This window comes from Botryllus schlosseri, chromosome 9 (genome assembly GCF_051294905.1).
Source record: "Botryllus schlosseri isolate E-star chromosome 9, Bs_hap1, whole genome shotgun sequence".
Taxonomy (NCBI): Eukaryota; Metazoa; Chordata; class Ascidiacea; order Stolidobranchia; family Styelidae; genus Botryllus; species Botryllus schlosseri.
Window position 1 is genome coordinate 14,121,153 of NC_137244.1, and position 27,711 is coordinate 14,148,863.

The window sequence follows — 27,711 nt, forward strand, 5'->3', positions numbered from 1 at the left end:
AGCGAAAAGATGACCTTTTTTTTTTTTTTTTTTTAGTCATCCACCTGGTAATGTGGATAGAAAAACGGTATATTGAGTTCTGAGCGGGAAAGATGACCTTTTTTTTTTTAGTCAACCGATCACAAAGTGGGAAAAATTAATCGGTTTTTAAGAATTCTACTCCGGTTTTGCAAGTTGCAAATTTCTGAAAAAGTGTCCTCTTTTTAGATTTCCAAAATATGGTAAGCCTACCGTAGTGCCGTGATGAGATCTTCACAATCACGCTCAGGATGCCTAGAAATGTTCTGGAGGTTTCGTAAAAGTGCAGTCATCATTTTCACACCAATACTACTTCTACCACTACCTGTATTAGCGCAATCGCAGGTGGGTAACTAATTACATGTCATGTCTTACCCGGTTGATTAATTGTAAATAAACGAAGTTTATAAGGAAAATATGTTTAAAAATTTCTGCTACTTTGCGAAGTTCTTGTTGAAATATGTCACAAATTGATATCGCCCTAAAATATGGGCTTTATCCGGTAATATATGTCATCGGATTATAATTCCTTCATAGGCCAGGCTCTGATTGTAGCCTATATACGCGACTTTTTATGGAAACCAATAAAAGTCAACTATAGTCACCCGGGATGATACTGCAAGCAATACTGATATCAATATCGCTTCTGGCTTACGAAACTAGAGGCCACGGGTATCGGTGTAACGTTAATGATTATGGTCTAGCTATAGGCTACATCATCTATATGCGATGCCCATTGCCTTGAAAATCATATATAGAGAGATAGCTCTATAACCCTATTCATTATTATTTCTCACTCAAGGTGGCGAATTGCATCTTTCTGGTCAGTCTGATGGGCGTATATTGGGCTACCGAAGCTTGCCCTTTGGCGGTTACCTCTTTGCTGCCATTTATCCTTTGTCCTATGTTTGGTATGCAAGATGCTAATACCGTAAGTATCGATATTTATTCAATGAACGTGTCGTCGTGCGTAATCGTTTTCTTGCACAAATTTCAATTTACAAAGCTTTCTAATACCGTAAGCATGCGATTGCTCTTTATAAACGCGTCAATTCACAAGCATGGACTGGACAGTGCACTATGGACAGTGGAGGCTGAGCAGGCCGTATATAACTAGACCTATGCATTTCTTAGATTTGGCATGCTTCTGTCGTCGCAATATCTCACTATTTTAACGGCCACGATCACATTACGTTACTGCTCGGATTGACACTATATATTGACGCGTCCACGTCGTCAAAATATCATATGATCGACCGAAAAGATCATTGCTCCATCAAATACGCCGGACCTGACGTGTGGAACAGTATCCCGCCGGCAATCCGACAGTCGACGAGCATTTCCATTGTCCATATTCAAATCGAAATACAAGCAATTACCACTGAATAAATACTAGTCAATCCTCAAGATTACCGGACCGCGACCTGACCTATCTATCTCGCCTTCCGTGACATGCCACCCCATTTTTGTCGCTTGCTTTTTTCTATACTATCTTTACATCTATCTTTACATAGCCTACATTCAGTGTCCACTGTACATGCTTCCTCTTTACATCGTCTCCAGTGGTTCCCAACCTTTTTGTCTTCATTCCCCACTTCATATTTATTCCGAGCCTTCATTCCCCAGCAGGACCGTAGCAGCTCTTTGTCAGCCGAGGTGGATTTCTGATCTCAAAGACTACACCAAGCTGTTTCGACACCTTCATATCTTTTCATTGTATCGCAGTTTTGTGGTGTGTTGAAATGATGAAAGTAATATTTAAACTGACTGATTGACCCCTGCCAAAATAACATCAGTCTTGGGCCCCCAGAACCCCTTCAGCCCCGCTGAGCCTGGACGCTTTTTCCCTGCAACTTATCAGCTACATTGGGTCTACTGTTTATTGCGTCGCCTTACTTCGACTAAACGTGCGAAGCGCTAAAAATTTATATAATTCGTGTTTGAATCGGCAAATAGCATATTGCATATATTTTGCTGTCAATTTTTCATCCCCCTCCTGCTCACGTTATCAGGTTTACCGGTAGAGCTGAGTGATCAGTGTGTTGGAAAAGGTAGGACCCCTAAATAAGAATTAAACATCTTCGGGCGGACCCGTTAGTATATGGACTTCGTTACATTATGCTATTTCGTGACCTCCTATATCTGCTATGTCAAAAGATATGGAAATCGCCAAAACTAAAAGGCACACACGATTTCAAATTGGTATTGCTTTACTGGCAAATAATTATTCCCTGCGGGATGGCATTTATCCAGTCAGGTTCAGATCGCTAGGACAGGAACATTCGGAGCCAGCCATTTAGCCAATTAAACCCATATGTATATCGTATATATATCGAAGCTTTGGGTCACCACAAGGGCATTCTTTCTCGACCAAGGCCTTCTCGCTGATGACCGTTCTGGCACACTTCTCGGAGTTGCATGTTACATGGCCTATAACTTCATATGCCTTGGTGCGTCGTGGCGCAGTAATGGTCGACGCCGAAGTATCCATTTCTATGAATTCTACGTATTTTCGTGGGGAAGGGTACCCAATAATCAGATATTCGGCAATATTAAATCGCGCCCCCAGCGCGAACATTTTTGAAAATGGCATAAATTAAAAAAAAATACTTCGAGCTAGCCCTAGCGCTACCAAACGACTCCACTACCCAGCACTTTTCTCATCACAGAGCAGCTATTTGCTGGTTTGACTACTCAAGACACACGACCACGCCAGTACGCAAGACAATCGCCTATAACTGCAACATAAAACGTATTGTGAACCGATACCAGTAACGCTCAAAATTTCGCAAAAGCGATATTTCACGTCAAACTAGTCGTGCTGGATGCGTTTGTGACGCCATCATTTGCCATCCCGAGTTAAAAATGAGGTTTTCTGAACAATACGCAATATAATTTTCGATACATACATCTCATAGCAGTTAACTGGTAACGGTAATTAGTAATTGCGCATATCTCTTCGTGAATATGTAAACTTTCCTGATATAATTTTGAACAAATGCGTGTATTCCCCACCAGAAACCATTGAATTCCCCACCAGCGGTGAATTCCCCACCGTTTGGGAACCACTGGTCTAGGCCAAGGTGGGTGTCTGATTTCATAGACTTCTCCAAGTCACTTCGAAACCTTCCTATTTTTCCATGGTATCGCATTTTTGTGGTGCATTGAACTGATAAAAAAAATGCTAATAAACCATATAGCTGAATTTGATTGCGATTGATGCAGTGTGATACTCATTTAACGTAGGATTACCACACGTCCTCCTTTAGGTCCTCCATTTTCAGGAAATTGAAAATATCCCCCGATGGCGCCTAAACGTCGTCCTTCTTGGCAATTTGTCCGCCTTTACGGATTTTATAGATAGGCTAATGGACAGGTTCAACTGAAAATCGACATAAATGACGCGAAATAGGTAATGTGGACGTTTGAGCTGGTAATTTGGGAGTCGAATCGTAGTGTTGACCTTTTTTTAGTCAATACCACAAAGATAACGCGTAAAATATGGGTAATGCGGGAGTAGAGTCAAAATGCTGATCATTTCTTTGAACAACACAACAAGATTTCCAGTAAATATTACAAAAGCAGCTTAAATTGCCTAAAACAACCATTATGAATATTAAAATTTGTCCTCCTTTGTGGATTACAAAATATGGTAACCCTATTTTTGCATAATAATACCTCAGTGGCGCATTCGGTAAATGTATCTTCCTATAAAACGCCGTGGTCTCAAACTACCGTGTAGATCAGCGGTGTTCATCCGCATACCAGCGGACAGTCGTGTAGGACAACCTGAATCAAACGATCAGCGATACGAACACATGAATTAACCCAAATTACAGAGTAATTTTTTGAAAAATTATGCAACTTTATTCAATTCAATTTTGCCAAATATCTTCATTATTGGGTACCCTTCCCCCTAGAAAAAATACGCATGATTTATAGAAATTGGCTTTTCGGCGTCGACCATTACCGCGCCACGACGCGTCAAGACATACGAAGTTTTAGTCCACGTACCATGCGACTCCGAGAAGTGTTCAAGAACGATCGGCAGCGAGAAAACCTTGGCCGTAAAGGACTGCCCTTATGTCAACCGAAAACTTTGGTATATGTATACTAACTGGTCCAACTAAATATGTTTAATTACTATTTACGGGCTCTACATTTTCCAAGGCAACAACTCACTCAGAGCTACCAGTAAATCCGATTACGTGGGCAGAGAGAGGATAGAAAATTTATAACAAAATGTATGCAATGCCTGATATTATTGACCGATTCAATCATGAATTATAGACAATTTTCGATTCGGCGATTGAAACTGACCCACTAACGAGCATAATAAACGAATATCCTTACATGGGGGTCTGGGGGCGAATCCCTCAGAAATTAGGTTTATCACCCTATGGGGGGCCAAGACCAACGTTGGGGGGCGGCTGACGAAGTGCCGTTTCGGCCCTGTATGTGACTATTTATTCTGTCTGTCGGCTTGCGGGCCAAATCGCAAATTCGAATTGGATGTTTACGGGTGACAATATACAATTATACATGCTTATTGAATTATGTGGCCGCATTTCGACGGCCCCAGGTTGGCCACCGTTGGCGTAGATCAAGGGTTCTCAACCCGCGACATCTTTTATTATGAACGCAACTGCGATGGGACATTATTGTTACATGTTAATTTAGTTACTTAGCTTTCTTATCGCACCGTCTCTGTTTCGTTGAATATTCATTCTGTGATGTGTTCAGGTCTCTTGATATATGCTCGAGTTTAGATTGTTATTGTTTTGAATCGGTATTCGTCAGGACTGCTGATTTAAGACAATCCCGCTTCACTCACCGCGAATGGTTTGTACAGAAACAAGAACAAGGAAGGGGAAATGAAACGGCGAAAACTGGGTTTATAACTATGCGTGGAACAATGAAATTGCTTTCCCAGATATAAATGGAAAACCGACCAGTCATATTTGTCGAAGAACAATTGTCGTGACGAAGCGTAGAAGCTTAAAATGATACCACAAAAGTTTTTTCCGGAGTTACATATCGCCTGCTCTAGAAAAAAAAACGTTGCTATCTCGGTGCCAAGCCCAGCGATCCATATCTCGAGGCATTGTTAAAATTGCCAACGACATTTGAGTCGCATTGGAATATCGCTAAACCCAAGAAATCTGCTATAGAAGGTGTGATTTCAATAAAACTCTAACATACTGTGCGGATATTCGCTGTTTCCGGGACTTAGCAGCAACGACAACATCACCTGACAAATTTCGAAGCTACAGTTGTCTGATTCAAACTTGACCAGAAGAGTAGCAGCAATGTCAGTTGCTCTTTCATCGCATGTTCCGAAACACGTTGCCGCGTAGACTACTTTAGCATAGCATTGGACGAATCCACCGACTCCACAGACATTACATAGCTAATTTTCCTGGTGTATTTTTTCGGAGTGGACATATTTGCAGAAAAAAGGTTGACAAGGCAAATGTGGGGAGGGAACCAGTGTAAAACATCGACTTGACAAAGCTGACTTCTGTAACTATTGGTGCAGGGCTACAGCCAAGGACGGAAAGGAAAAGGGTTAAGTGACTTGCTCAGAAATGACCCCGAAACGCCAGACTTTTTCTCTCCTCAAAGTGATAATGGCCTCTGTCACGAAAAAGTTACCATATTAAAACCTTACTCGCTCACGCATTGAAACAAAGAGTTCCGTTCTCTGGTGGAAGGGTTTGAAGGTGCATATACCGATTCGGCAATGGTGCAATGCCCGCTCCATGAAGGAATTTACTTGCGTCGCAGGAAGATACATATTCTCACAAAAACAGGAATTGCAAACTTACGAATGATGCCCATTAATGCTTTAGAATGCATACAAATGAACCAAACGCCCGTATACGGCTGGTAAATAAGGGCTACAGTAGCCCCAAAATACATGGTAATAATGTCCTGCGGCCCGCGGCGTCTTTTGCTGTTTAAATGCGGCCCGTTATACATGGGAAGTTGAGAACCCCTGGCGTAGATATATATTATGAATTCTCTATTTTTCAGGTAGCGTCGAACTACATTAACCACGCCGTCTTTCTTGTGATCGGGACTCTAATAATATGTATCGCCATTGAGGAAACTGGTCTTCATCGTCGAATAGCGCTGACAGCCCTATCATGGTTTGGCTCCGAGCCGTGTTGGTAAGTATGAATTTGGGCATGTCCGAAAGCTCATAAATAGCAAAATATGACACGGTTACAACCTTTTAAGGATTCTACTCGGACTCATGATCATCACAGCATTTTTATCGATGTGGTTAATGAACATGTCAACTTTATCCCTGATGTTGCCCGTCGCATTGGCCGTCTGTAAAGAGATGGAAAATTTACCGTATGGCATCACAGAGTCAACCGTGCTTACGAAGGAACCGCGTAAGATACCATTGATCTGGGAATGGCGAACCACCGCATCGTAGTTCATAATAATCAGCGGTTCTATTATTTTCATCCGCCCAATACGCACAATGTCCAATGCACACGAATCACAATGCGATATACCGATCAGATAGGATGCTGTCGAAACGACCGACTATTCACTATTGTTTATCAATCTCTACACCAGTGGCTCTCAACCGGGGGTCCGCGAAGCATTTTAAGGACGTCCGCAAAGCCTCTAAAGCAGAGGTCTCAAACTCAAGTGTGCTCGCGGGCCAATTTCCTACTTTTTGATGGCGTCGCGGGCCGCAGCACCAATAATAGGGGAACTCAATGTATTTCCGAGTAGGCCTTATTTGACGGGACGTGGCAGACTGACATACCATACGCCTCTTGAAAATGTTATTTACTATTGTGAATTCACGATTGGCACGAAAAAAATCACACTTTAAAATATTTGAATAAAATTGTTGCTGTAGGCCTACTTGGCATGGCTGCTGTAGACACCACCAGTAAAAATGCATCAGGACATCGTAAAAACTGCCGCGTTATAATTTTGCAGCTTGCGGAAATTTGACGTGTCACAATTATAGGTAGAATAGTATTTATTGAGAATTTTACAAAGATTGATCTGATATCAGAGCATTGGAGCAGTATACACTACAGCCTAATCCGGGTTTCGGGCACACTCCTGATAACAAAGGCTATTGATCTTGTCATTAACTATGTCAAACTAAATCAGCGCTAGATTCACCTTCGAATATTGGAACAGATCCAAAACAACTTGAATATAATGATTACTGTGCCCTAGCAATAGAAATGTCCGATCGCCTAAGAATTCATTGATCTTCCACTCAGTGGTAACTTTTAAAGGTGATGTAATAGTGAAGTTAGATGAGTAGTTTCAAGTTTCTGGAGTAGTTTTGGGGCAAATTTCCAATTTTCAAATGAACAAAGATATATGGCAGTTAAATATTGTCGAATACTACGAAATCGAAAATTCGGTCGCGGGCCGCAGAAAATGGTCTCGAGGGCCGCATGCGGCCCGCGGGCCGCGTGTTTGAGACCTCTGCTCTAAAGTCTAAACTTACAAAATAGCTGATGGCCGAATTTGTATTTTTTAAATAAGGAAAATCACGAGTCAGTTTCTCTTCATTACTAGTAAAACTTCAGAACTCACATCAACAGAATTGCCGTATGAAATGAAATTATACTACTGCGTAGACTCATTTTAATTGGTAAATTGCCAATAGCCTATACTGTTACAAACATTTTGCTGTTTAGAGATGTGTTAGGTATTGTGGAATAATTAAAAGTTGGATTAGTCAGGTTAATCACGGTAACTTCGAAATGTTTGCAAAAATCCATTTCTTCTGTGATATACATAACCATTTTCCATAATAATTTCAAGATGAACTGCTATATATGAATGACCAGGCTTGACGTTAAATGCTCAATTGCTCACTAAAAAAAACTTGTTTATGAATTGTGGTGCCATAGATTTGTTGCGATCATACCCAAACATGTCGTCGGAAGCCTGGCGTTATTATTACATTCGCCACCACCTATCTTAGTGGAAATGGATTTTCGGCCCTCATTCATAATAGATCAATTGCGCAGATTTTCAAGACACGCCCCGGTATTTCAAGAAATGCAGTTGCAGAATTCGCTTTGAAATAACTAAAGTCAACTCAATTTCTACATAAATAGTACGGTGTTACTTTCAAGAAAAGTCATTTTGTTACTGTTTATCACTGTCCTACAGTTATTATTTGCACACGACAGATTACGATTGCACGATAATTGAGCAAAATTTGAACTAAAACTTCGGGGGTCCGCGGGAGTCCGTGACAGTCCAAAAGGGCTCCGCGAAGACACAAAGGCTGAGAACCACTGCTCCACACAATGGTTCTTAACCGGTGTGCCCAATAACGCCAGGGGCTCGCGGAGTCAATATCAAGGCTTCCCCGGAGATCACGACACACACTCAAGCCGTATGATTTGTGATGACGATTTGACAAGTTGCCGGCAAATAGGTGCGATCAGTGGTCTAATTTAGTGACTGTTTTGGTTGTGCGCAAGAGAGATTGCGGTTCGGAATCGAAACACCCTACTTCTTATGCCAATTGTATCTCCAATATTTATAGGCTCATCTGCAATTAAGCAATTGGTATCATCACCCTGATTTGTTTCGATAGAACGACACGGTGACACTTTCCAAATTTCTGAAGTGGTATCTGAAAGGGAACACCAGACGCCTCGCAGACTTGCAATTCATTATAATGTTTTCGTTTTGTGTGGAAATTATATTTTAATGGCTTTGTTGTTAGCACTCTGTTGACGCACAGTTCATTTTGTGCACCGGCAATCTATAGTGATGTAATAGATGTTTATTGTGGTAGATTTTTGTTTTATGACTTGAAATTTTGGGATTCCGGAAGGCTTGCCGATTACCGTATTCCCGGGCTAGTAAACCCTAAGATCTAGCAGTCACCTCGGCCTATTGGTATTACTGCCAGATCATAAAATATGTGAGCCGATTGTGTTTTTTTCACGAAATACGGTCTTATCTGAACTAGGACTGGGCATAATGATTCGAGTACTCCAATCTGAATCGAGTATTAATTTTAATGATTCGAGTCGAGCATGTAAAAGACGATTTTTTCGAGTATTGAAATTATACGTTCCTCGCCACTAAAAGTTAATTTATCAACGAGAATTATAGTTTCGATAATTTTGACTGTCGAAGCCTTGAAACCTTGATTGGTCGTATCGCAACATACGAAACATCTAGCACAAAGCTACGAACGTTAATGGAAATAGCACATTTCCGAAGTCACGATCATCCCACAACATTGTCAGCAAGTGCGATGAAATCGGTATATGGTCGAAAAAATACCAAAGTATCTTCGATGTGCTGGGGAACATGCATAATATTCTTTATGGTCACATAAAAGTACATATTTGAACTTTGACATATTACATTCTGTTATGACGTCATAATGAGTGATACTCGATTACTCGACTCGTCTCGAATCATAATACGTGATTCAGAATCGAATCACTCAGGCACTCGATTTTGCCCAGCCCTACCTATAAGGTTCTCCATCCATGTGCACAGTCACCTCTCTAACGGCAGCTTCCCTGTGCGTTAACGACCAACTGCCCTTTCGCATTTTGCATATATTGATTTGGCGGCAGCCGTTTCAGCAATGCTTCCACAATGACATTCATCGTGTTGTTAGGACGCCGCGTGCATATCAATTTCCAATGTATAGGAAGGGCCATGTAATATTTCGATATAGCTAGTATATTGATTGGCCTGTACGCATCTCATATTTCCAAATGTTCTGCTCCTTAATAGACGAATATCCCAACAAATATCTTAACAAGACTATTGTCAGAACAGATTGATTCAAGGAAGCTACACTGGTCTGGAGTCGCGATCGTAATTTAAATTATCGCGAATTTCTACACAACAAATCCAAAATGGTAGCAGCCCGAGATGCAAATGCTACACATACTATCTGTATTGGCTATAAGGATTGGCTTAGATTTTGTTTTGTCTACAGGGCGCGATCAAGATAACAACTAGACAGCCATATTGTTCGATAAATTTTGAAAATCGAATCTTCACAGGTGAAGAACGAATTGAAGCAGTATCCTTTAACGATGCTCACAGTGATGCTTACGATGGGACATCGCTGACTATAAATGATGCGGAGAATAACTGTAAGGACATAATCACGGTATGTTAGCATCACAGGTGGAGCATTTTGGGGTAGGGCGGTTTCGAATGGTCAAAATAATAAACTCCTTTCACGATGGAAAATTAAATGAATTTTAAGTCGTACCAAGAGCATACACACATACTAGACAGGATTCGCAATTTTTCGTTGACTCGACCTGACTCACGTCATTTTCTTGAAAATGGAAAATGACTCAAATTGACCTGAGTCACAACACTATGACTCGGAGTCGATCCTTTGTTACACGACTAGGACTTGGATTTGACTGAGTGGGGAATTGAAAATGACTCGACTTGACTCGAGTCAAAACTATAAAAGTAAGATTGACTTTTAACTCGGAACCTATATGAGTGACTTGGTTACAACTTACAATCCCGATACTAGGCTGTCGCATTAAGTCCTTACTGCCCATGTGTCTATCCTATCGTAATATTTTAACTGCTAGATGTTACGGATTGACATAATTTTTATTATAGAACTAACTAACTGTCGCAATGTTTAGCAGTGACGTTCTATCATTATGAATTCCGGAGTCAGTAACCCAGACTCACCTCAATGTGCACAGAGACAAGAAAAACAATTGTCATCGTCTCTGAATATACAAAAGGCAATTCTTCTCGGGATTTGTTATTCTTCAACAATTGGAGGAGTCAGTACCTTAGTGGGAACACCGACAAATATGGTTGGACTTGGGATTTTCCTTGACAGGTCAGCAACAAAACTTATTGTGATGATTCGTATAGTCTTTTGTATTCAAGCCATCGTGCATCATGTAATCATTGCTTTTCTAATCATTAGTTTCCAATTCCTCCGTTACTTAAAACGCTACTGTTACTCTGACTGTTGTATTTGGCACCGAGATTTAAGTTAGTAAAAGCCAACGAAACAAGAGTCTTATTCTGTTTATTGGTAAGGCAATTATCCAGTCTAATCTTCTCGCGATCTTTTGTTCTGTATTGAAAGACGTTGAAAATTCATGACCTGTTGCCTTATCGACGAAGAGGTCTATTCATAGATGACCACGAAAATTCATGGCCCTAATGTCCGTACTGTCGTGCCTAGAATTTATAATACAGTGCTTTGTTCATAATCATCTACGAACATTATTCGTCGAACATGATAGTAACTGCTCACGATCTTACAACTCTGAAGTACAATTTATAGCAATGTCATACTCCTGCAATTTAATCTGTTGCTGAACCGGGTCCTACGATAACTTAAGTTATCATAAGCTAGGGTTACCATGTGTCCTCCTTTTCATGAAATTGAAAATATCGTCCGAGGACGCCTATTTGTCCTCCCTTTTGGCAATTCGTCCTCCTTTACAGCGTTTACAGCTAGGCCAATGGACAGGGTCAACTGAATGGCATAAATCACGCGAAATAGGTTATGTAGATATTAGAGCGGGTAATTCGGTAGTCGAGTCAAAGTGATGACTAGGGCAAGTTTTTGTATCACTAAAATCGCGAGAAAGTTGCATTTAATTTTAACAAAAGTTGCGGTAAAAAGTTGCATTCGTAATTTTTGTTGAATTATTAGGGTATGAAATACTCGAAAGGTTCCGTTGTATAACTTAGTTCCTTCAAAGCTGTCAAATTTGTTACTTCGCCATTTAACGGTCTGATGAAACCGCCCAAAATAACATTTTTCCCGGCACACAGCAAGAAAATTGCGTAATGCGGGGATAATTTCCCCCCCAAAAGCCAAACAGCATAGCGATAATCCCTTCTCCCTAAAATAGGGTTGTCATATTTTCGTGACTCAAATTCCGGACACTCTTTAGCGCCCGCTAGTGGGCATTAAAAAAGGTAGGATCAAATTGTCGTTTAGTATGACGTCACACTAGCAATGATTCATCTATCAATTGTATACAGGAGTGGATTTTTGGCATCTGGTTTCTAGTCACGCCAAGCACGAAAAATCGTTAAACTTCATAAATTAATTATATCAATAATATTGTTTCATCCCTAAATTACTATTAAAAGTTTTATCCGCTCCACGCCCACGTGACAAGAGTTGACGGTGAAGTGGTGGTGGTGGTGGTGATGAGTTCGAAAATGCGCGGCACCTATATGTACAATGTATACATCATTAAGTCATGTTAATGTCACACGTAAACCTAAACTTTCATGGTCGCGACTCCATTTCCAATAAGAAAATGCTCCGTGGTCAATCTCAAAATTTGTTAAGCTGATTACTAAGAAAAATGGCAGCACCTTTGCCCCGATTTACTCTGAATGGAATTGGCAGCTAATTACGATCAACATATCTCCGCGATCCCCAGAAAAGTGCAATCAAAAACCCTCAGGTTCAGAACATCAGTTCAAAACACTAAAGCAGTGGTTCTCAAACTTTTTAGACACGCCCCCCTTCATGATAGTGAAAAATTCCGCGCCCCCCTTGTTGTCATATCACAAAATGCAACCAGAATGCTAGCAGCCCCAATGGATACTTTGACGGAATGGAAGGTTAGTAATGTTGATGAGAGATTTCTCAAATATGAAATCCGCACTATACTCAGATAAATATCTATGACTTGTAGGTAAATCGCGCATTGCGCGAAAAAAAATTCAGTTGATCGCATCTTCGCGCCCCCCTTCATATGCTTTCACGCCCCCAGTATGATAACCACTGCACTAACGCGTCCAAACGGCCTTAACCGTCACTATAGGAATGTACCGTTCTCTTATAATTGCGATTACAATTCAACTTATTTCAGAAAATGATATCCATTTCTATTTTAATTTTTTTGCGAGGGAGGGATACCCATATTAAAATCAATGTGGATCAATACGTGACGCTAAATTGCGTGCAGCGCGAATAAATTCCAGATATCGTAATTTTGAACCGAAATTTTATTGTCTATTTTGATTCACGAAATAATTTTGAGCCGTCTTCAAGCCATCAAAATTCCGGACATTTAGGCATATTTTAAGATTTCCTCCCGGACGCTAGCTTGAACACTCAAATTCCGGACATGGCAACCCTACCCTACAACAAGTCGAATAACACACCCCAAACCCTTAGGTCTGCAAACGTGACCCAAGGCATTACATAAAAACTCACTCTGGGCGACTTTATCAAAATCAATAGCCCGAAAAAGGTGACCAAGTGAAAATGTAACTTTTGACGGTCTCGCCTGGGCGTTCGTGAAATTGGAAACTATTTCAAATTTGAACGACAGATTTAATATAGCGATCTATTTATATATTGTTTGGGCACAGTCGTGCTTGGCGGGGGCAGTTGAACTTCTTGCTTACAAGCCATTGTGTCATAGATAACAGAGAGATGCAGCTAACCCATCATATATCTCTTAGTTATGCAAATCAAAGAGAATAGAACCAGACTAGAAATAGTTTATAGCATGTTTTTCAATCACTCCTTTACATTTTTACGCAATATCTGATAAAAGTTGCAGTAAAAATTGGCATGAAAAATAGAGAAAAGTTGCAAAAAGTTGCACCATGAAATCCCTCCAAACAGCTTAAAACATCATAAGACATAGATTCTGAGTATCTAGGAAGCTGTCGTAAGCTGTAAAAAAAAAGTGGCAAAAGTTGCAAAAACTTGCCCTAGTGATGACCGTTTTTCAAGTCAACACAACAAGATTTCCAGAAATATTTCAAAATCAGCTGTTTTCAATTACGGTAAACTAACTTTTATGGTTTTTAAAAGTGTCCTCCTTTCCGAATTCAAAAATATTGTAACCCTACTATAAGCCCCGGCTGAACACCTATTAAAACTACTGCAATATATCTAAATGAATATTAAATTGTATACGATAGCCTATACATGACGCAATATTTTGGCATTTTGTCTGAGTAAGTAAAATCGATCTCTACAGGTATAATGACAGTTCGGTCAATTTCGTTACATGGATGAGCTTTACATTTCCTATATCAGTAACGGGACTGTTTTTCGCATGGATCTGGCTTGCGTTGAGATTTCTCGGCATAAGGTAACTATATATGTTTCAGGTCCGTACCTGACGCGCCCCAAATCCAGCAATCGGGATGAAGCAATTTCAAAAGGGCCCTAAATTGTTTCTTAAATCAATATAAAATAGGGGATTCGTGAGCACATTCATACAAGGGAAAATATTTCTTCTAACGACGGCGAGATGTACTGTCACGAGACTTACCGAATCGTGTGATACGGGATTTAGCTCGTTTCGAAATGTTGAGAGGTGCGGGGCGCGTGTTAAATCACGAACGGAAGGCTGGTTAGGGTATGGGCTGCTACAAAATGGGGTCTTGAGGTGACGACCACTAGAAGTTGTGTCCATGTACACGTTTAATTTAATCAATTAATATTTGGGGGTCAGCTGACCAATAGGGCTCTTCAAAAATGACTTTTTTTCTCAAATCGCACTGGCTACTTGATAAAATTGTTAGGTTACCTAATTTAAGCCTACACACCAAATTTGGTTCAATTCCAACCAGTAGCCGCATTGCAACAGGAGAAGAAAGTTTCTATTTATTATATAAAAATGAATAAAATAAAAATTGAAAATTTTCTGTTCACCCATGAAAGTGTTAAGTTGTCTATAGGAACGATGTTCATCGAATTTGGTTCAATTCCAACCAGTGGAAGCGGAGTTATCGCCGTCGAAAAATTTGGATTATGAATAAAATAGTATTTACGGTGACCAAATCCTTAATTATTTATTTTAGTGGTGCCCACCGTAAATACTATTTTTTTCAAATCCAAATTTTTCGACGGCAATAACTCCGCTTGTACTGGTTGAAATTCAACCAAATTTGGTGAACATTGTTTCTATAGACAACCTAACACTTTCACGAGGTGAACGGAAAATTTTCAATTTTTTTGTTATTTATTTTTATATAATAAATTAAAACTTTCTTCTCCTGTAGCAATGCGGCTACTGGTTGGAATTGAACCAAATTTGGTGTGTAGGCTTAAATTAGGTAACCCAACAATTTTATCAAGTAGCCAGTGTGATTTGAGAAAAAAAGTCATTTTTGAAGAGCCCTACTGACCAAGTGTCTTCTCGGCCCTGTATATTTTTAATCTTATTTCATAAAAAGTAAGTAAGCCTAACTTACCCGATATGTAATGATGACTAATTTCGTGGTTTCGTTGTTCTGTTCTGAGATTGTGTGCTGTCAGCGGTGGAAGGGTCTAGCCATTAGTTCTTGCCCTGCGATGTTGTTTTTATATTCTGATACATTATTTATCACTTCAATGCTGCCACACCGAAATAACATCTCCCTACCAATTTCATTTTGACAGAAATTTGATAAAGCGTCGAAAAAAACACGCGTCGAACATGGCTCGGAACATTAGGTACCTGCGCAATGATTTGCCGCAAATGAGGTGAGATAGCAAATTACATAGGGAAGTTTCCCTGATATAGCATTCCTATCATTGCATATCTCCAAATACCATAAGTCCCAAGGAATCTCTGGTTCGAATATCCCCCGCCTTTTTGAACAAAACTTTTATACCTCCAAGAAGCTCTTCCAAAGCTCTCACATATCATATATAGCATAATAATGATGGACAGAAACCATACCATGCGTAACGTCTTTTCCTTTCCTATGTGCACGAGGGCTCTTCAAAAATGACTTTTTTCTCAAATCCTACTGGCTACTTGATAAAGTTGCATTTGAATAAAATAGTATTTACGGTGACCGATTCTTTGTTTATTTATTATAGTTGTGCTCACCGTAAATACTATTTTATTCAAATCAAAATTTTTCGACGGCAATAACTCCGCTTGTATTGGTTGAAATTCAACCAAATTTGGTGAACATCGTTTCTATAGACAACCTAACACTTTCATGGGGTGAACAGAAAATTTTCAAATTTTTTGTTATTTATTTTCAAATAATAAATAGAAACTTTCTTCTCCTGTAGCAATGCGGCTAGAGGTTGGAATTGAACCAAATTTGGTGTGTAGGCTTAAATTAGGTAACCTAACAATTTTATCAAGTAGCCAGTGCGATTTGAGAAAAAAAAAATCATTTTTGAAGAGCCCTAATGTGCACTTGTGCAGTGTGCACATCTGTGCATATCACTTCATTAACTATTGCCGCTATGGTAGGCTATGTAGTGTTACAAATTTCCGTTTTAGTTTCGCAGAAAAAGCAGTCGGAGCTCACTTTCTCATTTTGGTGATATTATGGGTGTTCCGGGACCCGAAACTGTTTCCTGGGTGGCGAAACATATTTCCGAGAGGGTATGTGCAACTTTTCACGAGTCACTGCCTTATTTCATTTAGTATGGTTATCTTTCATCGATGTTCTGTGTTCTATGTTTTCGCTATCCAACGTTTTGCTTGATAAATAAGTTGTAGAAGTAGACTATACAAGACTCTGATTCGTGAGTTCATGCATTCCTAAACAAAAGCAAGGCAGGCCTACACCTAATGCCCTATCACACCATACCGATGTTGGAGAGCCGAATAAATCGATGAATTAATTGCAATATATGTAAATTCGAAACGAGTTCCAGATGACAAACTCTCCTATTTATGGCGCTATAGGATTTAGCGCGACTTGGTTGAATTAATTGCTCCTCCTTTGCATGTTCCGTGATGTAGGCCTATATTATTCTGGGAATTATTGGAAGGTATAGTTGACGTAGTAAGAATACGCGTCGCCAACGTTCAATATTATCGCATGTATTGTATACGCAGTGGCGTAGGAGCATATGCTGCCGCCCATAGCTTTCGTTGAAAATGCCGCCCAAATTTTGAAATAGTTTCAATCTTTTCAATAATATTTACTGGAAATCATGATGCGTGTTGACTAAAAAAAAGGTCATAACCTCACATTTTGCCGCCCCCAGCAGCCTGTCGCCCATGGCGCAGATCCATACGCGCCGGGTGGCTGCAACGCATCTGTGTATACGTCTATGCTTTGGGATTCTGTCCGTAATTTCTTATTGGTATGGAAAATTCTTTCAGCCACAGGAATAAACTGTAATGTTTTGTAGGCGCTACTGGCAGAGTTAACAAATTAGTGACGAATGAACCAGCAACGCCTTGAAATCTAGATTGACGAAGGACTCAACAGCGGCGGTACTAGTGGGAGTGAGCATTTTCCTCTTTCCATCACGAAGCTCCTCCTTTGCATGGATCTGGAATCGAAATTTGGATGAATCTGCCGCGATTCCATCACCGCCTTTATTGAAATGGAGTACATTTCAGCAAAAGTTTCCTTGGAATGTCTTGCTGTTGGTTGGAGCGGGATTTGCTATCGCAGGGGCCTGCTTGGTATGTCTACGTTGTTACGTTGCGACTACGTTGCGTAAATCTCTGAACAACATATTTATCGCCTTTGGCTCTAGCGTTGATAACGTTTCTTCCGATACGAAAACTTGTAATGAAGTGCCGACTTGGTGCTATTGCGACACCTAGGGAGATGCTTAAAATGAAAATATTTTACAAGGTGAAAACAATATCTAAAATGGTAATATTTTGGTTCACTGGAGTGCACGACATAGCATGCTTAATGCATAAGATACTGGTTTCAAATTACGTTACGGTATTCTTGGCCAAGCCTATCCGTATTCGATGCCAATTTCGAACTGTTATTAGCAGTGTTGTAAGCAAGTCACAAGTAGGGATGGTGTGAGTGAACGTGAGGTTCACGTTCGCGTTCTGTGTGTGAACCTCAGATATTTAAAGGTTCACGTTCACAAACGAACCTTGGTAGGTTCTGCACTGTGAACCTTTTTCATACATTACAATTTTCACTTCAATATAGCATCTTTGGTTGAAATTTATTGCATTTCAACTGCGGGCCCGGTATAGGGGAGATGTGGTACCGATGGATCAAAAATGGGAAAATGATCGCTGGCCCAAAAATGTTCAGCCGAAAACAGCAGATCTTTTGCTGGCTCAGCACTTTGATACAAGCTCTACCTATCGCGCACATATACATGAATATCCGTCTTTTCAAAAAATATTTATGGACGTTTAAAATTTGTTGCTCGAACGTGTCATCGGTCCCCACCCGGTGGGTCCAATGGCACACGACCCGGGTACCTATGACACATATACCCTAAAAAACTCAGATGTGACAACTTCTCTTGCTCAGTATTATAATCTAAGCTACAGCAAGCCAAAGAAGAATTTTCGGTCGCAACCGTCAAAAAATAGATTAAATATTGACTCAAATGTTGTCATAAAATCACGTTTCGATTTAGGCTCGGACTTATAAATTTGAGGGTACATACATATTGCCCGAAAATCGACATTGCGACTTCCAAAGACCTCTTTATAGCGATAAAACATCATATGCAATTGCTACATAAAGATGTTCTGTACGTAGTCATGTTTCATTTGTTTCATGATTAGTATGCTTGATTAATTTGCTTGATTTGGCTATTGTATCATCGGTCCCCACCCTACTAATTTTGTACATGAATCGAAAAAAATTCCACTCAAGGAATGTACTGAAAAAACTAATGGGTTCCATTATATAGCCTGATACAAGCCCTAGACTTCACAATAAAAATGATTGCTGATTTGTTCGTGTTGAAGGTTACAAAGAAAAATGTATATGTCGATCTAAATTTAGTTTACACCCCCCAAAACAAAAAAACATCTGTGAGAGACCCCATAGTTAGCGCACGTCGAATTTTTTTGTATGTGAGGAAAGATGTTGCCAGCATGCAATTGTAGACAAGTTCACGGAGTGTAATCGTGGAATTATCATGGAGAATTTTCAAAGTATTTTCGGTCCCAGTGATCCATCGGTACCACATCTCCCCTATGCCAGAGATGAGCGGATTTGAAATTTCTATGTCTTAATCCAATCCAAATCCGAACCTTCAAATCCAAATCCAAATCCTAATCCATAACTTTTACATATTCAAGTCCATGTCCAATCCTAATCCGATTCCAACTGGAAATTCAGGAAAAAATACTAATTTATGCAATGGAGGGATTCGAAAATTTTCTTTCACAACCAACGATTCACTTGATTCAAGATAACTTAGTAGCCATAAGTACATTAATAACTGACCTGAATAAAGTTTGTCGCCATTCGCCGCACGACATTTCGGTCTCCCAGAAAATAGGTCAATCGAATCCAAATCCTAATCCGTTCTGAAAAAAATGTCTAATCCAAATCCAATCCAAATCCGACAAAATTTCACAAATCCTGTTTTTTCAAAACCTAATCCTAATCCATGCTCATCTCTGGTATATGCATGGCGCTGGCAGCATAAAAATCAACACTAAACAAGCATGCACCTTGACAATCTCAAACATTTTACTTGCTTTGTTACAATTGTTTACTCGAAATATCCAGCTTTCCGTTTGCGAATATTTAGTGACTCATCTCTGCTGTGAGCTTGACCCGCAATCCCACAACATCAAGAACGAAACATTACATGTAGGTAGTCAGCGAATGACTCTTATCCAACCAATCAAGGAAATTGATATCGTTGTCTGATGCAAAAAATCTAGCGGGCGTACGGGGTCAATCTCGATTTCATATGTTTATTGTATCATAAAAACCAATTCCGTGGATTCGGGTAATTGCTACTGGTGTATATCTTGTCAAAGGGGAAATATCGGTAGCAAGTATCAATATCAACTTAGCATTACTCGGGACGCCGAATACATTGTCCGGTCTGAACTTGTCCGTCAAGCCGTAAGCTTATATTCCCTTGCATGTTCTCGTCGAAATTGTGGCAAAGCGACGCAAGAAATTGATTTTCTGGGATGATTGTATCAATTGATTGCCCCAGTTGATATATCTGTAGACGTTTAAAACATCAATATGTATTTCAGCATTGTGGCATTATGTGGCCCGAATCGTCGCTAGGTATTGCAAGGCTATCACTTCACTGAAATTTAGGGTTGGAATTAGCAATATGACGTCACGTGACGTCACGAAGTTCACGTTCGCGTTCACACAGAACCTTTCAAAAAGGTTCGCGTTCACACGAACCCGAACCTTTCAGAGGTTCACACCATCCCTAGTCACAAGGCTCCGAGTCACAAGTCAATCTAACTTTTATAGTTTTGACTCGAGGCAAGTCGAGTCATTTTCAATTCACCATCGAGTCAAGTCCGAGTCCAAGTCAGCGAGCAGAGGATCGAGTCCGAGTCATGGTATTATGACTCGAATCCGAGTCCAAGTCATTGTGTTGACTGCTCAATTTCCCGTTGAAATCTTGTTAAACCCGCTGTTTATAACTCTGTTTGGTGATATCGAATGGTTCGCATTGATAATATACTGATTTTACTCACTTTTAGCTGTTTCTCGTCTTTTTTTTTCAATTACCAGTACCGATAGACGAAATCCCCGAAGTGTGGTTACTTAACTATTCTTCGAAATTACAATGAAAAGTCGGTTTTGGCCGACTGAGTCTCGAGTCATATGAGAGAGAGAGAGATATGGTATTCTTTTTCGTCTGCACCATCGAGATGCTTTGACGACGGAGATCCGATACGGCCTTTATAGTAAGGTCATCTAGTCTGCACCCCCGGTTGACTTGGTTCGAGTCATGCGCAATGACTCGAGTCCAAGTCGAGTCAATACACAGAATAACTCGAGTCGAGTCAAGTCATTTGCGTATTTTTAGAAAATTACTCGAGTCAAGTCAAGGCATCAGAAAATCGTGACTCGAGTCGGACTTGAGTCGAGTCATGACTCAAGTCATTAGAACCCGCGTTATTAGTAGCCTACAGTACACAATAAATGGACGTACGAAATACACATAATGGGCACCAATACCGAATTGACTGGCTAGAGTGATGTTGCATTTTTATGCCGTTGGCAAAATTTGCGAATCATGTTTTCAGGATTCTGGCTTATCCGAGTCTATTGGAGTTTCTCTCGCTGATGGGCTTAAAGATTCCCCACAGTGGTTGATAATTTTTACGATATCCACCATAACATCGATTGTAACAGGTAACTATAATCAGGATTGTGTTTTGAACGATTCGTTCCAGACGTAATCCATATATTTAGAATAGTTATATTTTTACATTTCAATAAACTTGTGGTTGCTGTTGGTGATATTCATAGTGTGTTTCCATAACAATGGTCAGTAACAACAGACCGATTTTCTTTATTATGATTCCGCTGTTGCCGACTTGTAGCACGGCCCACTAGGCCCACTATAGGCCGCTTACGCGGATAGGATGGTGAAGATGGGCCTAAACCTCCAAAACTTTGGAAGGGATTTGGGAGTCGACATCGGCCGGACTCGAACCCGCAACTTATAGGTGTTGTTGTGGTTCATCATCAGAATTCTATTAAAATTTTATGAAATCAATACACCACAAGATTTCGATATAATGAAAAGATAGGAGGGTGCCGAAACGACTTGGAGTAGTCTCATAATCAGACACCCACCTTGTCCTACAGCATGTAAGTAAGAGGCATGCACAGTGCACACTGGATAAAAGAAAGAATAACATGAAAGAAAACGACAAAATGAATGATGCAAGTTTCGGTAGGTGAGGTCGATATGTCAGGTCGTGGTCCGAAAACCTTGAGGGCTGACTAGCATTGATTCAGTAAAAATTGCTTGTATTTCAATTTGAATGTGGAGATGCTCGACGACGAGGCAGCGGGATGCTGTTCCACACTGCAGGTCCAGTATACTTGATGGGTGTTCGGTCTTTTCCTGTATTCTGTCCTGATCATATGGTGGTTGTTCTTCGAGGACGCGAGTGTGTAATAGTTGTGCACTTTTGATGCCGAGGTGTAGTAGCAGTTGGACTTTGACCAAAATGGAACTGATACATAAACTTGGCTATTTCTATCTTCCTCGTGTCTTCTGTATGTAGAACACAATTCTTTGTGGTATCGCGATTTATCAGTTGCACATCCAACGGGCCCACTTGGGGCCCTGGAAATGATACGGAGAATCCGATGTTGTAGTTTTTGCAGTGGGTCAATCGTACTCTTGCAGGCAGCACCCAAGCCAAGAATTCGGCATTGTAACTTTGATTGGAATAAAGAGTTGAAGAATATCAACAGAACCCGAATCGGCGGGGAGCGACAAAGACGGCGGAACAGGCCACAAACTTTCGATAGTGAGGTTTTAGCGATTGCACGTGGCTCTTGCAAGACATGTCCGAATCCAGTAAAACACCAAGGTATTTGGCATTTTCAGCGTTGGAAATTGGTTGGCCAGCAATGTCAACGGTTAGGTCGTCCCGGGAGTTCACGACCAATTATTGGGATTTCGCGGCGTCAACACGGAAGCTATTATGGGGCGCCACTCATGCACTCTGGGCATTTGGTCACGGGTAGGGCTGGGCAAAATCGAGTACCTGAGAGATTTGATTCTGAATCACACATTACGCTTCGAGTCCAGTCGAGTATTCGAGTATCACCTATTATGACGTCACAACAGAATCGACTATGTCAAAGTTCAAATATGCACCTTTTACGCCACCACAAAGAACATAATGCCTGTTTTCCGTCACATTAAAGATATACTTTGGTAATTTTTCGACCATACCGATTTCATTGCACTTCTTGACAATGTTGTGTAATGATCATGACTTCAAAAATGTGTTATTTCCAGTAACGTTCGTAGTTTTTTACTATGTCTCGTATATGCTGCGACACGACCAATCCAGGTTTCAAGGCTTCCTTAGTGTAAAAGAGTATCAAACTATAATTCTCGTTAATAAATTAGCATTTAGTTTCGAGGAGCGTATAATTTCAGTACTCGGAAAAATCGTATTTTACTACTCGACTCTAATCAATAAAATAATACTCGACTCAGATTCGAGTACTCGTATCATTGTGCCCAGCCCTAGTCACGGGTGACAGCATTCAAGTTTGCAGTGCAGGTTTCAACGATGTCATTTCGACAAATAAAGTAGAAAGGACCGGCCCAAGAACTGAGCCTTGCGGAACACCACAGGTTACAAGGTGGGCTGAGGACAAGGTGTTGGATATCCAAACCATTTGTTGTCGTCCAGACAGGTAGCTTTTCATGAGCTCTAGTTGTGGACCCCGCCGAAACCCGTAGCGCGCCAATTTCGAGAGGAGAATACTGTGATCGACGCAGTCAAACGCTTTTATTAGATAAAGAAAAATGCTACACCCCACAATTCGTTTCTCCAAGATGTCATAGTACTGTTCAGCCACTGTTAGCAGGGCATGTTAGGTTCGATGCTCTTTGCGAAATGATAGACATCTTGGCAAGGAACGAAGATAGGCGAGAGAGGAGAATTTTTGGAATACAATTCCGATACACGGGAGAACAGATATAGGTCGGTTGTTGATGACATTATAGTTCTATCCCCAGCTTTATAGACCGGAACCACTTTGGCAATTTTCAGATAACTTAGGTAAACACCATTTTCTATCATGAAGTTTAAAAAATGGGCAACAAAATGACCGATGTGTAGGCTAATCAGTTTTAAAAACCAGGCTGGAATCAAATCATAGCCAATTGCATTATTGGATTTAAGTTCATGAATGGCAATTTCCACTTTTGTGGAATTTGAAGGCTCGAGCATGATACATTGGGATACAGATTTAATCTCAGGCTTGGTCGACGCAGGTTTCGTGACATAGAAGAGACTATATTAGGTCCTAAATTGCAAAAATATTTGTTGAAGTAATTCGAGATGGCCAAGGGATCGGTCAGGTTGTTCCCAGTAGTTGAGTTCGTGATTTCCGAAACAGGCCTGTGGCGTATCGTCTGGTGCAATAGCAATTTATTTCTTGAGCAGGTTTCACGAGTGTATTTCTTATGTTTGTTGAAGAATTTCGCGTTAACTTTCACATTTGCCTTGGAGATATGATGAGCGATACGTTTTCTGAAGTGTCCAAATCTTTCTCGTTCATCTTACGTGCAGTTCTTGGTATCGTACCACTAACTACGCCGCCACATAATTGTGGTGGGTGTTTCGCGATATAACACACATCTAATGCATTCGATAGTTACCCCCATGAAGTGAACGCGTGTTTGATGATGAAGATTTTAGATGACTTTAATTGATGAGAATACGAATAGGGTGTATATAAATGACAAGTGAATAGTATATTCATATTGAAATGAACCCGAATATTTTCGGCTGACACTCGTCAGGGGTAATCGTCAGCAACTTGTAGAGTATTCAAAAGAACATCGTATATCAACAATCGTAGCACAAAATATGACGTCACCAGCATGAAATGTCGAATACGATTCAATTGTATATTGAAGTTCTGTACCTCCAAGAAGCTGTATAAATGATAAGGTAAAACTTTTTGTGATATTGCTTCGATTTCTGAACAGCGTTTTCCGACACATTAATAATAAGTTCATATAACGCTCCGGCCAACTCTTTAAAGTTCACAGATCACCCAAGTGTACAGGCGTGTATAATGTATATGGATATCCTCAGGTCCAAAACAAGACGATAAACAAATTTCAATAACGACAATACGTCGCAATGTCAAAATTGAACCTGGGGAGTGTGAGCGATGAGCATTTGTCTTACTCCCTACGCTATTGAAACCAATTAGTGAAATAAGCTGCCGGTAGCCACATGGAGCACGTCGACTTCGTCCTACTATCATATGGTGGACAAAAAAGGTCATCGCTCTATCAAATATGCCGGACCTAAAGTGTGGAACAGTATCTCGTCGGCTATCCGACAGTCGTCGAGCATGTCCACATTCAAGTCGAAGTACAACCAATTTCTACTGAATGAATACTATAGTCAGCCCTCACCATTTACCGGACCACGACCTGACATATCGATCTCGCCTTCCGTCACTTGCCACCTGATTTTGTCGCTTGTCATTTTATATTATCTTCTTTTACTTTCATTCAATTATTTTGCTCCGCGGGCCAAATGAGAAGTAGAAAATACGTTGACGGGTCAATTGAAATTTTTTAGCTATAATCTGTAGCGTATTTTAATATTATTCTAAATTACATTGTTAATAAATGCTGCTCAGTAAATGTGTTGATGTTGAAAAAGTATCTATTTGCCTGCATGATTCGAAACAATGTTAAAGATGATACATTTCCAACTCTCTTTAAACCCGTAGCCACGTTCTACTATTAAGACACTAAAACTATAGAGTATGACTATAGAGTCATACTCTATACTAAAACAGTGGTTCTCAAACTTCATTAGGCACGCCCCCATTATGATAGTGAAAAGTTTCGCGCCCCCTTTTCATGATATCACAAAATATGAAAAAGAGCAACCCGAATGCTAGTACTTCCAACAGATGGTTTGATGGCATGGAAGGTGTGATGGCTGTTGATCAGAGAATTGTATATTGAAGTTCTGTACCTCCAAGAAGCTCTTCAGATTAGAGAATTGTGTAATATCAAAGTCGGACAGTACACTGAGCAATAACTATGAGCTGTGGGGTAAATCACCACCAGCGTGAAGAAAAAAATTCATTTAACCTCGGTTTCGCGCCTCTTAAGATAAACCACTGCACTTAAATGTATTTGGGATAGTAAGCCTACAAATCTTTTTGTCTTGGTCACTGCCTTTCGAGCAGTGTGCAGCTTACATAGCCATGGTGTTGAGACGAGCTTACATTATTTCTTAAATTCGTCTGTCTTCGTGTTTTTGTCAGAAGACCTACTTTAATTAAAATCCTAGATCTCTGCGACATGCTCGGCACAAACTAAAAGGTTTACCTCTGACTCCAGTATACAAATATTTAGTGCTCTAATCCTTCTTTGAATATCAGCTTTCGGTTTCCTTTTTTGACATGCCCGTTCATGCATGTAGTAATCGCGAGCACTGATTGACCTGTTTTACGAATTAGGTATTTGGAAACGTGTCACGTAACAATTTGAAACACAGACCGTACAATGCGTAATGCGACAATGGCAACAACGAAGGTTTGAACTAAACTATATGGAAAGAGTGATTTGTTGTGACATTAATTGCTAGTCATACTTTGCTACATTGACTATATTTTGAATCTGGATTACGCATGCGAGGTAAGTATATAGGCAGCGTAATCGTGGCGTATTAATTAACAGGATTCAAAGTAAATGAATTCCCCGTTCAGTTGATACAGCCTATGGTTTTAGTCCACGCATCAACATTCAAAAAGCAGGTTTTATGTTTTGAATTCCACGCATCCGCTCCGGGCCGCACAGAATAGCTCCGCTGGCCGCACTTTGCTCAGGTCTGGACTAGGCCCAGGTGGGTGTCTGATCTCAAAGACAACTCCAATAGTCGTTTCGACACCTCCCTATCTTTTCATTGTATTGCAGTTTTGTGGTGTTTCGAAATGTTGAAAATATTAATAAGTTGATACTGATAATATTTGTATGCATGTAACAATCTTACATATATGGTAAATTATAAAAAATATTTCTGAATGTTTTAAATTGCGCATTCCTAACTATACGCAGATTCATGTCCATGTCCATGTCCAATGAATTCCAATTTTACTACGCATGACATTTCTGGCAGAGTTTGCAAGCAATTCCGCTATGGTAGCCGTCCTCTTGCCTATACTGCTCTCGATATCGCAACAAACAGGCTTGAGTCCGATTGCAATTCTGCTTGCTGTGACACTATCGGGATCATTTGCATTCTCTTTGCCCGTCGCTACTCCTTGCAATGCATTGATATTTAGTACTGGAGCTATCAGCATCCCTGATATGGTTAGTACAGTAGAACTATAATTTGTTTATTAAACGGTTTATGGGCATTTTGTACCTAGATTATGACTGGACTACCATTGAACTTGGCGTTTGGTGTCCTATTAAATATCATGATTAACTTTGTGGGACCACTGCTGTTCGATTTCGAAGATCCGATGATAACGTCTACTGGGAACTTAACATGGCCCCAGTCAAACGCCAGCAATTGACTTTGATACCATCCACCCCTGGGTGTTTATTGATCGCGACAAGATAGGCCATGCGAATGGCTTCAATGCTCTGCAATGACTGACCGAGTTTTGGACAAATTTCACGTTTTTGAATCGATGTGCTGGTCGCTGTTTACGAACAAATTCAATTGTGCTGTCTTGCCTTGTCCGATAAAAAAATTTGGAGTCGAAAAAAAAAACGGTTGCAACGTTTTATGACGTCACATTGTAATGGTGTCATCAATACTCTCGTCCGCGGGTGAGTAGCCTTCATCAAAGAAATAAGTTACTTGTGGTAGAGAATTTGAGTATTGCAACTAACAGTACATTCATATTTGGGCATTTAGTCACTCTAAGAAGCTTTTCAACTGACTCTCACCGGGAGCGACATCAGTAAATGCGGAGATTATAATTCGTCAATATGAATGTATTGTTTGTTTATAAGAAACAATACATCGCTCCTTTTGTGCAAGCCCTAGAAAGATAGGGTATAGGTAGGGATGAGGGAATGCTCCGCGTGTAGCGGTATCAAAGGTTTACGATCGCATTCCCGCTTACGCTTACGAGATGGAAATGTAAAAGACTGCATGATGGTCAACTATGAATAGGCAGATTCACAAAACGGTAATAAATAGAACACGTCCACTCAGAGCTTATTTTCGCCGCAACACTGATGAATACATTCTGCAACAATCACTACTTGCGTTGTAGCAAAAGAACAACAGTGCATGCAGCAGC

General features: G+C 40.3%; 1 protein-coding gene across 2 annotated transcripts; it reads left to right on the plus strand.

Annotated features, from left to right (window-relative positions):
* Positions 1 to 27,674, plus strand: LOC145446302 (solute carrier family 13 member 2-like). Of its 2 annotated transcripts, XM_080324556.1 has the most exons (13): positions 3 to 363; positions 821 to 949; positions 6,055 to 6,191; positions 6,262 to 6,422; positions 10,065 to 10,174; positions 10,740 to 10,882; positions 14,019 to 14,132; positions 15,428 to 15,511; positions 16,272 to 16,376; positions 17,195 to 17,414; positions 20,961 to 21,069; positions 26,571 to 26,764; positions 26,824 to 27,674. In XM_080324556.1, exons 1-13 carry the CDS (start codon positions 244 to 246, stop codon positions 26,971 to 26,973), a joined length of 1,776 nt encoding a protein of 591 aa, XP_080180682.1. In that variant the 5' UTR covers positions 3 to 243; the 3' UTR covers positions 26,974 to 27,674. The 2 variants fall into 2 exon arrangements, with proteins under 2 accessions (XP_080180683.1, XP_080180682.1); XM_080324557.1 differs by lacking the exon at positions 14,019 to 14,132 and having other exon boundaries at positions 1 to 363.
* Positions 27,675 to 27,711: the final 37 nt, after the last annotated feature.